This window comes from Streptopelia decaocto, assembly GCF_964273445.1.
Source record: "Streptopelia decaocto genome assembly, chromosome: 1".
Classification (NCBI taxonomy): Eukaryota; Metazoa; Chordata; class Aves; order Columbiformes; family Columbidae; genus Streptopelia; species Streptopelia decaocto.
Window position 1 is genome coordinate 154,901,849 of NC_138663.1, and position 16,204 is coordinate 154,918,052.

Genomic DNA, 16,204 nt, shown 5'->3' on the forward strand with positions numbered 1-16,204 from the left:
CTTCCTATAATGTGAGGTAGAAACGTTTTTTTTTTCTGCCTACCCACACCTCTACTGGACTCAAGCAAAAACCTTGAGTAATTTGGGCCATCACAGCAACATCCCTGAAGCCATAAGTAACACCACTGCAGTAACAATATTTCTTTTAATCTTCAACACCAACAGAACAGTTCACCACACCAACTTAATGAAATAAGTGTTATGGAAAAAGTCCTCTGAGAAAATAAATTTCAGGAAAATAACAGATTTCCAAACAACTTTTAAACGACTTTCATAATCTCTGAATAGGCTTGCACTCATCAAATACACTTTGATGAAAAGTACAGGTTGTGCCAAGGCAGTTCAGAGGTCTTCCCCCTCCCTCAGGAGTTCTAGAGCCCAACATACAAAGGTCTTCCAAGAACAGGAAGCCACCTATCCTCTTCCAAGGGAAAGAAATAGTTTTATTCTTGTATTAATGATCAAGTTTAAATTTTGAATTGCATAATCTGAACACCAAAATAATGAATTTGCTCTTTTATTATAACCTACCTAGGCCCTCTGGATGACCAAGTATATTGATTTGCTGGCAGTTTTTCTCTTAAAGAATATTCAGCAACCATCATGTCAGGCGATACATAGGCACCAACACCTGTAAAAAACATTCAAGCATTTTAGATGTACAATGAATTTTTATTAAAAGCAAAATTAAAATATTTCTATGTTTTAAAATCATTATAAGAATAATTTTTGCTTGACATTTGAAAATGGAAACACATATTTTCCATCTTATTAAATCCAGGTATTTTTACAAAGCAAGTGTAAAACAGCATGCTGTGCAGTAACAATGCTGATAGTCATACTGTATAATATTAAAATATTATGTGAACTTCAAAGTTTCATTTTTATTCAACTTGAATATATTCACCTTCTACATTTCTTCACAACAGATCACTGTGACATGTCTCTACACTCTGCTTCGCCCCTTTGGTTGTGTTTACACTGTTACAAACTACACAAACTGTACCTCAATGCAACCTGTGTGAATTGCTTCATGCTCACATGGTTCACAGCTACGCCACCTGGAGTAGATGGCCACATCCACCCAGCTCAAACACAGTGATGAGACTATGATTACTTTCCTGTCTATCAGTTCAAAGTGCCCAGAGCATGTAAATGATTATGTCAAAGCCTGCTGAAGTTGTATTTTCAGAACACGATGTCGAGGATGCACATTGCATCTGTGCTGCGTACTAATTCTGAAGTGTGTGCTGCATTTTCTTTACGGTACAGGTGCTATCAGGATGGTAGAAAAACACCATACCAAGCTAACGAACAAATTTGGCCAGGTCCATGTCCACACTGGCTGAGTGAACTAAGCCAACCTGTCACTACCTTGCTTTACCCTCAGAAACCAAACCAAAACAACCCCTATGTGGTTCCCTCTAGATGGAGAAGGAGGAGCAAGCTACTTTGTATTCAGAGCGAAGTATCACCCAGTCTCTAGAGTGAAACAGCAAGTAAACTAAACTGACAGGACATATGGACTGTAAGAGGAAAGCCAATGCAGACCTGAACAGATCTTGTTAGTTCCAGTTCCAACTCCCAGTCTCAGTAGTGGAGGAACTGTCAATTAGCTTTTAAAAAGTAATTAGCACTAATTCTAACAGCCGTCCTGAAATAGTGTCTCTCAAACTTTCCAGTCTACATGCTAATCTCCTCGCATGAGAATCCTGAGATTTAACAAGCACCTTGTTTAACACAGTAACGCAGCAGACATTTTATATAAAAATTAAGACTAGGGAAGCTACCTCCAAATGCTAATCTTATACCTAAATCTTTCACTGAAATATTAAAACATACACTAGCCCATCAATAATGCGAATCCTTATACCAGTAATAGACTTTCATAGAAGTGGCATCACAGTTCAAAGAATTCTTCCCCTAGAAGGACTTGTCTAGGACACATCATGGGATTACTTTATACCCAAATAAAAACCTTTGTTTCACTACCAATAGAAATCAGAGTATATGATGAAGACAGAATCTAAAACCAAGATTCTGACAATTCAGAATGCATTACAGGACTTTCCAGAAGATTAATGAGAATCCAACTTACTTATACTTTTATAAGCTGCATTTACCAGCAGCTAATGGTCCAAGTGAAGTGGTGTGCTCAGATGTTTAGTTAAAAAAAAAATAATAATCTTGGAATCTTCGAATAGGTCAGACCACAAAGATTTCTTTTGCAAATTTTATACAAAGCCACATCAAATCAAGACCATCTGCCTCCTACCTCTGTTTTATACATAAGTAAGGTCTTGAACTGCAAGACAACAATCTAAATTTTTATATCTAAGCATGCAAGTGCTTCCCTCAGAATTAATCTTGTAGCCCTGTGCCTTTGATATTTTTTTAGATTTAGTTCAGCAATCAGCCAGTGATCTCAAACATGTAACACAAGTACAAAGCTGGGAAAGACAGAAGCTGAATACTCTCAAAGTATTTTTTTTGAAACAAATTATTTACCTATTACACTAGATGTAGTTCCACCAGGACATCCTACTGTAGAAAGGCAAGGGCCATTATTTCCTGCACTTGAAACATAGATCACGTTGTGTTTCCACACTGCTTCATTAATTACTTCACAAATTCTCCTGATGTAAGAGAAAAAAGTAAGTCATTTCATCAACAATATCGCTTTCTTCCCACAGAGCAAACTCCCATTTTTAGTAGAATCTCTGTGACCAGTCACAGAACAAGGACTATTATGCAGCCTGCTGCCCGTATCTAGCAGATGTGGTTCCAGTACAGAAACTGACCACGAAAAATATCTTCTGGTTTTAAAAAGGAGTAACATTTTTCTAACAATATTAGGTCTTGAAAAAACCCCAAAAATCACGTTCCAACTACAAAAATCCTTTAATATTCTAAAATCATCTTTGTATTATAAATCAGTAGTACTTTTGATAGGTTTACTTAGTTTTCAAAGGTAGTAGAAAATGTAAACTGCAACAGTTTAATGCATATGAATCATTTAGACCTGGATGATTAATTCTTACTGAGAGTTCATTTATACAAAGCTCAAAAAGTATAATTCCATTTGTGTGATATTAAAATACTCTATATTAACCACAGTAGTACTCACCCAGAATTTGGCCAATGTGTTGCCTCTCCATAGCTATAGTTGACAAGATCACATTTGTACTTTATTGCTTCTATCATCTGATAAAGTAAAATAGAAGCCAAAATACATACTAGTCACAGAGTAAGTCACTTAAAGAATGGCAAAAAACATCTGCTTAAACTGATCTGCTACAGATCTAAGGAAAAGAGATAAATATCTTTTGACTCTACAAAAGAAAATGATTTAATTCACTTCAATCAGTTATTTAAGTGGTATCTTCCCAGTGAACACAGTATCACAGTATCACAGTATGTTTGGGATTGGAAGGGACCTCAAAAGATCATCTAGTCCAATCCCCCTGCTGGAGCAGGAACACCTAGGTGAGGTCGCACAGGAACATGTCCAGGTGGGTTTTGAATGTCTCCAGAGAAGGAGACTCCATAACTTCCCTGGGCAGCCTGTTCCAGTGCTTTGTCACCCTTACTGAGAAGAAGTTTCTTCTCAAATTTAAGTGGAACCTCTTGTGTTCCAGCTTGATCCCATTACCCCTTGTCCTATCATTGTTTGCCACTGAGAAGAGCCTGGCTCCATCCTCATGGCACTCACCCTTTATATATTTATAAACATTAATAAGGTCCCCCCTTAGTCTCCTCTTCTCCAAACTAAAGAGACCCAGCTCCCTCAGCCTTTCTTCATAAGGGAGGTGCTCCACTCCCTTAATCATGTTCGTTGCCCTACGCTGGACCCTCTCCAGCAGTTCCCTGTCCTTCTTGAACTGAGGGGCCCAGAACTGGACACAATATTCCAGATGTGGTCTCACCAGGGCGGAGTAGAGGGGAAGGAGGACCTCTCTCGATCTACTAACCACCCCCCTTCTAATACACCCCAGGATGCCATTGGCCTTCCTGGCCACAAGGGCACAGTGCTGGCTCATGGTCATCCTGTTGTCCACCAGGACCCCCAGGTCCCTTTCCCCTACACTGCTCTCTAATATGTAATCTCCCAACCTATACTGGAACCTGGGGTTGTTCCTGCCCAGGTGCAGGACTCTACACTTGCCCTTGTTAAATTTCATTAGGTTATTCCCCGCCCAACTCTCCAGCCTGTCCAGGTCCCGCTGGATGGCAGCACAGCCTTCTGGCGTGTCAGCCACTCCTCCCAGCTTAGTGTCATCAGCAAACTTGCTGATAGTACACTCAATTCCCTCGTCCAAATCATTAATGAATATATTGAATAATATTGGCCCCAGCACTGACCCCTGAGGCACTCCACTAGATACTGGCCTCCAACTAGACTCCGCACCATTGACTACCACTCTCTGGCTTCTCTCCCTAAGCCAGTTTGCAACCCACCTCACTACTCTATTGTCTAGACCACACCTTCTCAACTTAGCTGTGAGGATGCTGTGGGAGACTGTGTCAAAGGCTTTACTGAAGTCAAGGTAGACCACATCCACCGCTCTGCCATCATCCATCCACCTTGTTACATTAGAAACAGAATAGAAAAAGCCACCCCCTGAACAGTCTTATTCTTGCTACGTTCTAAACTATAAATTAGGACATTGCCCTACGAGAAAACTGCAGACATCATTCGTATTGTCTTGAATGTCTGTCCTCAATAATATAAAATCCTTCTTTCCTGTGCAGATTGGTTAAATTCCAAAAAGTCACAAAACCATTATTGTACATCTTCATGTTGCTATAGCAAGATATTCTATATGCCACAAATATAATTTTCTATTTTCAGTTCCTTTTCCTGGGTAAAATTTTTCTCCCTTAACTCACTTTATGAAAAAGGCCTTGGGCTTTTCATCATTGTATACATGTAGAATAGTATTTACCTTATTCTTAAGAAAAGAGAGTTAAAACAAATTCAGCCATGTGGGTAGATACTAGTCTAATTCTAGACTTATTTAAGTATTCTATAGCTATTTAAGTAACCATAAAAATACAGTCACAACACAGAAAAAGGAACTTCAAAAAGCACACAAGTAACTTAGTCCATGTGTCAAGCCAGCCAGACACACTGCAACTCTATCATTCTGAAAATACCTGCAAGTGCTCTGTGCAACACAAGTCTTGCTTTATATTAACACATTAGTCTTAAGATATGTTTTAAAATATATTCTGGCTGGGTTTTTGTTTGTTTGTTTGTTTTTTTGGGGGATGGGGGATGTTAGCTTTGTTTTGGATTTTCCTCCCTCCCCCTTGAAGAACACTGGGTTGTTCTGGTTTTTTGGTTGGTTGGACTTTTGTCTGCTTTTGGGTTTTTTTTTGTTTGTTTGTGGGGTGTGCGTGTGTGTTTTCTTGGTTTTGTGTTTTGTTTTTTTTTACTGGTTGTTCTGTGGTTTTGTTTTTTTTTAAATTTGGAAATATTCTACAACCATAGAAACACAGCCTATAAGCAATTGGGCAGGAAGTATCCCACAGTATTCTACAATTAAGTCACATTGCTGAGATTAATAATTTATTCAGTGAATTACTCACAGCTCTTATTAGACCAGTGCCGGTTTCCATTGTACTTAGTCTTGTATCGCCAATCTTGATCGCAAGAATCTGAGCTCCAGGAGCCACACCATTTCGTTCTGGTTCTTCTGGAAAGTACCCAGCTGCAATACTAGCCACATGTGTTCCATGTGCTCCTGAGCAAATGAAAAGTTGTATCACTATATGGTCAGCAAACTTCATTTATACCAATTTAATATACTACAGGTCAATTAATTTTCTCTTATTGAGCTTTAAGTATACCAATTCAGCTGGCAGCCAGTCACAAGTGGTGTTCCCCAGGGCTCCCTGTTGGGGCCAGTTCTGTTTAATCTCTTTAACAGTGATCTGGACAAGGGGATCAAGTACACCCTCAATAAGTTTGTAGACAACACCAAGTTGGGTGGGAGTGTTGACCTGCTTGAAGGTAGAGAGGCTCTACAGAGGGATCTGGACCAATGAGCTGAGGCCAGCTGTATGATGTTCAATGAGGCCAAGTGCTGGGTCCTGCAGTTGGGTCACAACAACCCCAGGCAGCGCATCAGGCTCAGGGAAGAGTAGCTGGAAAGCTACTTGGCAGAAAAGGACTTGGGGGTGTTGGGTGCCTTGAGCCATCCCAAGTATCAGAATAGGGACACAATACAAATTACTTCTCACGATACCCACACAGCAGCAAAATTTTCTTAAGATTACTTTCATTTACCTCCACTTGTCACAATGGAAAGGAGGTTTCCATCATCATATATATTAACAGAATAATTCAACATCTCAGATGTTCCAAAAGATCCATATTCCTGAGCCTCTTTGTAGGTTCTCAGCACTGTACAGCTAGTTAAGTCACCACTCTCACTTGTATCTATGCAGGCTCTGTTGATAAACACAGAAAAAGGGAAATTTTCCAGCTGCTGTAAACTTTTGGTTATGTACCCCCATCCCCAACAAAGAGTACCACAAAACCTTCATGAAGTCTGGTTCTCTGTTTATGGTATCTTACTTCTTCAAGTCACTATTTTTAAACCTGTCTGTTTACTCTTACATTCAGAAACTGCAAAGATCTCTAAATAAACTGATTTTCAAATGTCACTAAATTAAAATAAATCTATCTTTGAAAAGCAAGCATATGGAAATTCAGGCAATTTCTTCAAGGAAGAAATTTTATTAAAGATAGCTGTTCAGTGCTGGTACACAAATATTTTAAGTCTTACCCACTGTTTTCTATGACGCACATTATCAGTTAAGAAAAGTGCCACATTACATCCTCCAGTTTGTGCAAAGACTTGTGGGATTTTTTTCCTTATCACCAATGGATACTTAAAGCAATTTTACCCCAGAGGAAAATCCCACAAGCTCACACTTTTTATCATGCTGTCTTCAATAAGACTTCACTTTGCCCCATCTTCATTTGAAATCAGAACTTTGTAATGAAATTCAAGTGACAACGCAGGATTATGTTAAATAAAATAATATTTAAGACCTCTAAAGAAGGTGGATTTAAAAGTTAAAACAACAGCTTGCATTGAAGACTTATGTGTAGAACAAGACATTTTAGACAAATTTAGGCATTTACCTCCAGGTCTCACCATCATTCCATACTATGCAATCATATACTGGGCCAGGATCACTATATTTTTTCTCAAAAGAATTCAACAGTTCCACTTGATTTTGTAGTTCTTCCTTTATTAGTTTATTTACCTAATAAGACAACAAAAATACAGTTAGAGTATTTGTAAAATTATTACAAGACAGGTATTCCCATATTATTTTCTGAAGCTATATGTTTGTTCTGTTTCTTCATCAAGAATGTAAGACCATCCTAGGAGTCAAACACATCTGGAAGTTCAATGGTCTTCAACAGTGCATTAGTTACTTTTGGCCTATTACATATAACTATTTCCAGCTTCTGCAACTGTAACATTTAAAGTCTGTTTTTTTTTTTTCAGATTGTTTAATGATACATAAGTGGTATATTCAATTAAAACTTACTAAAAATATGCTGCAAAGTATTTGAAGTAATACACTCTTCATATTTAACAAGTTTAGAAAGTTACCAACATGAATCAAATCAAACAACCATCTATATACAGACTTTTAAAATTAATCAGATGATACACTGGTAAGTTCTCTGTCCTTCACTCATCCAATAAAATATTTTAATCTTCTTAAACAGCAACAAATTGTTGCAAACAACAAGTTTACAAATTCATTTAGATTTATACCCACCTGGGAGGGAGAGCTATGAGCAGCATCAAATTCCTCTTGTTTCCTACAGGCCTCTGCTAGAGCCAGTCTGTGAACAGGATCCCAGAGCTTTTCCTTGCGTTCTTTCTGTAACATAAAACCAGGCTCCTCAATATTTGACAAATACATGTCAAACTATGAAGTCTACAAAAATAATTTGAAAATTCTGATTCGAGACACAATGGCTAAAGAAATTCAGTATGATCCTATAAATAAACAACAACTGCTACACAGGAAAAAAAAACCCAAACAAACAGGTATCAGGAATTTCTAGACTTTTTGACTCAATGCACCACTGTGAGGAAGACCACCAGGCCACCTTCTGTTGTTTTTAAAAATCACAGAAGAAATAGATCATGTCAAAACTAAACAAAGAATCAGTGAGAGAACAGCTCTCAAGCTCTGGTTAGCAGCCTATGTGTGTTAGCAAGTCACATACTGTAGTTTCCTAGAAAAACTTAAGAATTAGAACAGTGAAATATGACTAGACACCAAAGACAAAATTTAATTCCTTACCTGAATCCTCTCCTTAAGAGCTTTAGGATAGATATCATAGCCATTTTTTATGCCAATGTGATACTTGCCTGAAGGATTTACCCAGTTTGCTGGAATCTACAGAAAAGTATATTCAGAAATAGGTTAACTGATGGCATTAAAAAAAAAAAAAAAAAAAAAGCAACACTGCGTAAGGGAGCTTAGCAGAACAGACTTGCAAATATTGCCAATTAAATTCCCTGTCTCCATGACAGTATCTACTGCACTAAGATTCTATAATATGGTATGGCATTTTCAATCCAGTTCCAAATAAACCAGTATCAATTGATGTAACACTCCCATTGAATGTCTTTAAGTGTCAGTTGCTCTGACACTCTGTTTTTAAAACATACAGTCCCAGCAGCAACTTTTGGGTAGAGGCCTGGGGAAATCATAGCACTATAAATGAAAAGAAGCACCCCAGCATCAAGGTGTATTATGGTTAGAGGTCATGACAAACATCTGAACGTCTAATCTCATATCTTGCTGTAGTTTAGAGTCTCAGTAGACCAGATCCACTGTTCCTAGTAACAACATCAAAAGAGAGCAACAGGTTCACCCTTACAATCCTTTTCTGTGCAAAATTCAGATAAAAGCTGATAGTATGGAGATAACCAAAGATTTGAGGCCCACACATCACCTCATCCATCTAACCAGCCAATTAAGAACACTTCAGTAACATCAGCAGTTTTATGTAGGTGAAACCTCTACTAGGTCTCATCATACCCTTTCTGAAAACTCTACACCACTTTTGTTCTATTCATAGCAATGATGCAGCGAGCCTATAACTTAGTCGTCACACATTTTTCAGTACCTAAGACTATCTACCATAAGCTTAACACCATGCTTCTTATAGTTTACACAAACGTAGAAAATCCTAGCGCTTCTAAAGACAGAACAACATCTGATATTTTTAAAGCACGTTAGTATGTTTTCTTCAGCCAACTTCCAAAACTGTATCAGATACTGATTAGAACAAAGAGTAATTAAATTATCAAGCCCCAAACAAAACTCTGCATACACCTCCATTCAGCTATAGAGAATATTCAATATTAAGACATATAACAAATGAAAGACATGTCATATGAACACACAATCTGTATCAAGATGAACAAATGCAGTATTAGTTTTGGATAAGATCTAGTTCGAAGGAAGTTAAGTTCTGCAGAAACCTAAATAGGTCTTAAACTTGGTGTTAAACAAGAACAGAAAAAAAAAAAAAGATACCCAGTGGTGTCTCTGTAGCACCTAATACTCACCTTTAAAGTTCTTCCAGAAAGACCAGTAATTTCTCCATCTTTAGGTTCTACAATGGTACATGTAGTTACATCACCACTGCCTGTTGTATCGATTATATCTATTATCTTGGGTTTCCCATCAGTTGTAACCTGAAAATATGAGCACAGAAAAATTGAAAATGTAGTTGATTACTCTCCAGCATACAAACCAGGAAACATTTCATTTTTTTAAAGAAAAATATCAACTAACTTCCTTGAACACTCAACCTTTAGCTGAGTGACATAAAATCAATTTGAAACTAGGTTAATTTTCAATAAACTAAGAGCAACATCTCCATATTTCTGGTTTATACAAATTTACTAACTCATTGCTAAAAATAATTTATAAGAGAAACAAGTAAGAACATTGTATCAATAAGCCACAGGCACCTCAATTTAAAACTAAGCCTAAATTTACAAGACCATTTGCAAAAACTATTTGTGTTCAAGCGATTTGCTCCATTGCTTCCACCTCATGACTCCAGCCAAATTTTGAAGTAATGAGTGCACAACCCTAATAAAATGAAAGGTGCTGAAGTAAGTGCTTGAAGGGCAATATGAATTCAGAGGGTTGGAACAGCTCTGCTGTGAGGACAGGCTGAGAGAGCTGGGGTTGTTCAGCCTGAAGAAGAGAAGGATCTGGGGAGACCTTATTGCAGTCTTTCAGTACTTAAAAGGGGCCTATAAGAAAGATGGGGACAGACGTTTTAGCAGGGCCTGTTACAACAGTAGTAACAATTTTAAAATAAAAGAGAGGAGATGCAGACAAGATAAAATGAAGACATTTTTCACAACAGGGTGATAAAACACTGATACAGGTTGCCCAGAGAGGTGGCAGATGCCCCATCCCTGGAGACATTCCAGGCCAGGCTGGACAGGGTTCTGAGCAACCTGATCTAGTTGAAGACGTCCCTGCTCATTGCAGGGGGGTTGGACTAGATGACCTTTGAAGGTCCCTTCCAACCCAAACTACTTTATCATTCTATGAATTAGCCATATGCATCTGTTTTTACAGTTCTACATTAAAAATTTGTTTTCTTAAAAAAAAAAAAAAAAAATCAGTAATCTTCCCAAGATGTCCTACACAATAACTATACTGACAGTGAAAAGAGCTTCTTGTTTAGAAAAGCTGTAATATTTACTGTTTTTTATCATTTAAATATTTAGTATTGTTGCCCTCATTCTCTATCAATAATTTTTATGCTTGACATAACATATATGGCAGGTAGTTTTGCTGAAATCATACTCCGCATTTATGAATTCAGCTGCTGGAAATCAACATGATCAAGCTGCTTCATAAAAGTCATTCTATTGCTGCTAAAAAGACAATAAGGGTCTATGTTTTAATCACACCTCAACAAATAAGGATAAATACTTCCAAGACCTTAAATTCTCATGGTTTAAAACAAAAACACACCAAAAAACCACTCAACAAGAAACCCCCAAACAAAAAAAAATAACAAGCCACCTCCCCTACAAATAAAAATAAGTTTAAACTTTTAGAAAAAAAAAGAACCAAACCCCAAAATCCCAAACCCATAGCAAGCATAAAAATGATAATGATATCCATTTCCTGGAAGGTAAAAAATACTGCTTTTAAAGAGGCTTGATAAGGAAGAGCTTCCATTATAGAAACAAACTTTCTCACTCTGTTCACAGAAAATTCCTGTTCAGTTAAAAAAAATTGTTAAAGCACATTAACCTGGTAAAACATCTACTGAACAGTTACACAGTAGTGAAAATGTGCTTAAGAAACACAGTGCATAGGCACTCATGCCATATAATTTTCTAGTGTTTCTATTTAACGTCTTCAAACACCAGTCTTCACTCACAGAATAGTCAAGTGCTGCTCCAATAACAAAGCAACTGCAAGCCAAACCTGAGACTACCAGAATCAGACATTTTTCAATATGCCTCCAATCAAAGAGAATTATTCAGTGATCAAAGCACAAGAAAACAAGAATCAAATGTAATCCAAGATGACTTGTTTGAAGTAGGTAAGTTATACTGCAACAGGTGGCCAGACCACAGATTTATGCTGCAGCAAGCTTAGGTAGTTTTAAAAGTTGATACCTAGCCAGGAAGACGATGTGCAGCTCCTACACTATACAGCTCTTTGCCTCCTGGCTGAATAGCAGGTCCACACATGCACAAAAGTTTGAACAACCAGAATGAACAAATCGGAGTCTTTCAGTCAGACATGAGAAACTCCCAGTTTCAGGTGCAAAGGTGCAAGGTTCAACTCCTAACGGCAGCGATCCAGAGAGGTTCATGGTCATTTAGTGCAAGTAACTGATATGGCTTCTCCTGCTGACAAAAACTGTTGTTTGGCATACTGCCCATCAGTAGTAATGCTACAGTGAACCTCAGAGTTCAACTCGGTTTTCATTTTCAAGTCCTGTAATTCTGAGAAAATAATAATAAAAACAAAAAACAACAACAACCCCCCCCAAAAAAAAACAAACCAAAAAAACAAACAAACAAAAAAAATCAAGTGAACTTGATCAGTTCCCCCGTGTGAAATACTGAAATAATGAGACTGTTATAGATGGTACATTTTAGTACCTTTTGCATTAAATTTCAAAAAATTAAGATTTTATACAGTTAAAATATTTTATAGTGTATTTATAATAAAATCCACAGTTTTACATTTAATATCATGGTTTGCTCACAGTCATTTGAAAAAAAAATATAGTTTATAACATAAAACGATTGTTGTTTATACATTTTAGTTTGAAAAACATATACTTTCATGCCAGCTCTGACTTTGTAAAACAAATAAATTAGTAAATTGAGCACATTAAAAATAATCTATCTGCACAATCCTGGCAGCTGATCAGTATAACAGAAGTAGAGAAGCAGCAGTACTTATGACAATCTCAACTTAAATGCAAACTCAGATTTATTTGAGCATATTTTTCCTAGACCATACAATGTTACTGATTCCAACTGACAGCTACTGCAGCAACAAGAGATGACCAAGTCCTTCAGCACTTTGGTCATGGGACAGCTGATCATCATCACAAATACATTTCAAGCCATTTTTTTAAAAACTCAGTGCTAAAAAGCAAGTCAAACTAAACTAGCTTCTATTGCTAAAAAGCTGTCTCAGAAAAGTACTAATTTTAGTAAAGAATAATTCCAACAGGCACTTCACAAAACAAGCAAAACTGCAAGAAGCAAATGAATTGACTTATCCATTGAGAAATATAATATAAAGAGTGACAACAGCAACAGGGAAAGGACAGGGTGGAGCTGAACAAAGACCAGAGACGCACAACCACAATGCTCCATTAAACATACCTTACCCACCCACCTAAAATTTCACCAAGTACTCTGCCTTAATGAGGAATTAGGAGCCATAACTCAGCAGGTAACAAGAGGAAACAGATTCTACTAAAAGGGCTGCGGCAGGGGAAAACACAGCATGAAAAAAGCAAACTGAACTTTACAGTTGGCATCAACAGGTGGAGTGTATAGCAATGGAAGATAACATGAAAAGAGTTCCCTAGAGGGCATTGACTATGAAAGATTCAGAAAGAAAATTAAGTTAGAGTAACATTTTGTGTGGCAAAGCAAGCCAATGAAAAATGAAATAGATGTAAGAAGGTTTGTTAAGCACAGTAACTATTCTCTGTGTAGTTTGTAAAGCAGCAAGTGTCCAGGAAAGAATATAAACATAATGGCACTTTCCTGTTACACTCTGTCCCCAAATCTTTTTGTCCCTCAGCAAGTGATCATAAGCCAAACATTTATGGTATCAGTGTTTACAAACAAAAGTATAACCTCAAATGAACCTACCCAGGGATGAGACACTAAAGAGCAGCAAAGCATGAACTGTTTTGACTAAAACCTCCACTGTATTCAAAACCAGGTAGTCATTTTTGCCTGTAATCATTATTGACATTAACTCCAACTCAAAGCTGGAGTAATACCTATTAAACTTGTTACATATAACACCTTCTACTCACTCAAAGCAACTGACTAATTTCTCATAGTTTTAAGTGGATGCCAGGCCAAAAACTGACAATAAGAAAAATCAGCAGCAGAAAAGACAAGGGCATTAAGATAATTTAAAACAAACAAAAACTTCCCCAAAATTTGAAACTACTTGTCACAGCACAGCTACGCTGTCTCGCTGTCTGTGCTCAGGACACTGTATTAGTCTGTGGAAGCAAAACGTAAACTGCCCAATACTCCATGGAATAAGGACATCTCTTGCTGAGAAAAAACACAAAGCTATTCTACAGACTGTGCATTGCCTACGTTCTCCTTTATATCTCCCTGTACCCTGTGCAATAAACATCCTAATTCTGTAGCTTAGCAAGTAGCCTAAGTCAGGGGTATTAAGTGGACAGTGCGAGAAGAGGACAGTTTATTTACATGTTTCTCTAATGTCCTTGTAGACTCACTTTCATGCATTGCAAGATGAATTTTTTCCTCCCAAAGTTCTCTACAAATCTTTTACTTCAATACCGGCAATTTTACTCTCCACATAAAGAAAACAGGTTGAAGAAAACTGTTAGAGTCAATACTGAGATCATGACGGTCCATAAAAATCCTTTATTACCCCTTCGGATACCTATCTGAGAACAAAGATTCCCTCTAATGCCCATAAACTCATGTTTTTTGGTTGACCACTCCTCCTTTACAATATCTATAGATTTAGACTTTTTGCTTTCATATGTGAAGCTTCAGAAATGTGCACATCCCATTTATACTCATATCTTCCTAATTGTCTGTTACTATTTTCTGATCTGCCTATGTTATTATCTTGCTTGCTTTTTGGCTAGCATTCTTTAAGCTTCCTAATTACTATTCCACTTAGCCACAACTTTGTGCCAAAAGCAGAATGTTTCATTCCAGCTTAAAACAATCAAAGTTACAGCTGACCAGTGTGTCCTTCCACTCCACCTGTCCTCTTCATTTACCTGAACTCCATAAGGGGTCATTTCAGAACACGGAACTAAACATCTGCCAGAGTTAGGTCCCTGAACTTCATCACTTAGGAGTAAAATCCACGCCTGTGCCAAAAAAAGGGCATAATCCAACACAGGCCCTGCTTAGGTAAATTAATAAAGGATGCGGTACCTAAACAAGTTGCATACAACTCTCTCTGAATAATTTCTCAAGGCTTCCTTTGCCACACCTGAGAGAAAACATGTTGACAAGAAACCGGAAGCAGCAGCGATATAAAAGGTCACATACAAACTTACATGATAAAGAAATGTTAAGGGACAAGACTTAAATAAAGAGGTGCTGGGAAACTCCAAAATCAAAATCACACAGACAGAAACCCACAAAACTGAGATGGAGCTCACAATGGCAATCACTGTGCAATCTGAGCTGCAAAGCCAGCAGATCCAAAAAAAAAAAAAGCTGGCAGAACCAAATTTCACACAGATTGTTATTGCAATACAACACACAAAAAGCACACTGAGATAGAGAGGCATCCAAATTCTGCCAGAAATATACTTTTCACGTAAAATATCTAAGTGGCTATTTGCAGACTCCAGCTACCTACTGTTGAAATAACGCTAAGGCTTAACAAAGCCACAGACTATTATTTTGCAATGAGTTCTACGTGAAAGACGGCAGCCAAAGAGCATCAAAAAGCATCTATGAATGGCTTAAAAGGAGGATCCTTAAACAAACACCCGAAGTGGCCGGTGCGGGGCCCCGGCTGCAGGATTCTTGTGCCCTCCCGTACTGGAGCCCACGCTCACGCCAACGCACGCTTAGCGGGAACAGACAACAAACAAACAAGCCCCCAGCACCGCCTTTCAGGAGCCCCCCTCCGCTCTGGCCGCCGCCTCGGGCCGCCCGAGGAGCACACAGGCTGCTGGACGATCGCCCCGGCCCCGCACTCCTCCCCGTCCCCCGGGAGCGCGGCCGCTGCCCGCCACAAAGCCACGGGGGCAGTCCGGCAGGGCCCGGCTGCGCCTCCCCCCCGCCCCCGAGGGCCGCCCGGCGCCGCTCCCCCAGGCCGTGACTCAGGGCTCCTCCCCACCCGTTATGCCCGTTACCTGCATGCCCGGCGCCCCTGGGTCCACGCCAGTGTCCAGCACGGCCAGTAGCACCCCCCGCCCATCGAAGTCGGGGAAGCGGGCGAGAAAAGCAGCGGCGCCGGTCTCCTTCTTGGGAAGGAGGCCGTGGAAAGGAAACGGCTCCTCCGTGGCGGCCGCCATGTCGGGAGAGGAGTGACGGGGCCGCTATACACACAAGCGCGGCCGGCGGCGGTGGCTGTCGGGGGAGGACAGGCGAGACCGGCGGGAGGCGCATGCGCCGTGCGGCACCACCAATCCGCGGGGAGGCGCACCCGCTCGCGGCCCGCAGAGCGAGAGCGCCAGGGCTAAACCGACCAATACGGTCACGTCGGAGCTGGACGGGGGGGAGGGGCTCTCGGTGGAAGCAGCCAATGAGAGAAGCGACGTGCTCCACGCACGGGACGGGCAGCCGGGCCCGAGGGGGCGCCGCAGGAACAGGGCGTGGCCGCGCGAGGCGAGGCGGGACGGGGCGGTGCGCGGAGTCCCCGGCGGCCACGTCCTGCGGTGACGGGGAGAGCA

General features: G+C 39.5%; 1 protein-coding gene across 3 annotated transcripts in view; it reads right to left on the bottom strand.

Annotated features, from left to right (window-relative positions):
- Positions 1-15,915, bottom strand: part of TPP2 (tripeptidyl peptidase 2) — a 51,766-nt gene extending 35,851 nt beyond the window's left edge. Inside the window, exons 1-10 of one of the 3 annotated variants that reach the window (XM_082050217.1) lie at positions 15,665-15,913; positions 9,621-9,749; positions 8,344-8,439; positions 7,810-7,914; positions 7,157-7,281; positions 6,293-6,456; positions 5,593-5,747; positions 3,128-3,204; positions 2,509-2,636; positions 532-631 (exon numbers count right to left, since the gene is read on the bottom strand). In XM_082050217.1, the coding sequence (XP_081906343.1) occupies positions 532-631; positions 2,509-2,636; positions 3,128-3,204; positions 5,593-5,747; positions 6,293-6,456; positions 7,157-7,281; positions 7,810-7,914; positions 8,344-8,439; positions 9,621-9,749; positions 15,665-15,826 (1,241 nt within the window). In that variant the 5' untranslated portion in view covers positions 15,827-15,913. Of the gene's footprint in view, positions 1-531; positions 632-2,508; positions 2,637-3,127; positions 3,205-5,592; positions 5,748-6,292; positions 6,457-7,156; positions 7,282-7,809; positions 7,915-8,343; positions 8,440-9,620; positions 9,750-15,664 lie in introns of all 3 variants that reach the window. The other 2 variants (XM_082050218.1, XM_082050219.1) reach the window with 2 other exon arrangements.
- Between the last annotated feature and the right edge of the window lie 289 nt (positions 15,916-16,204).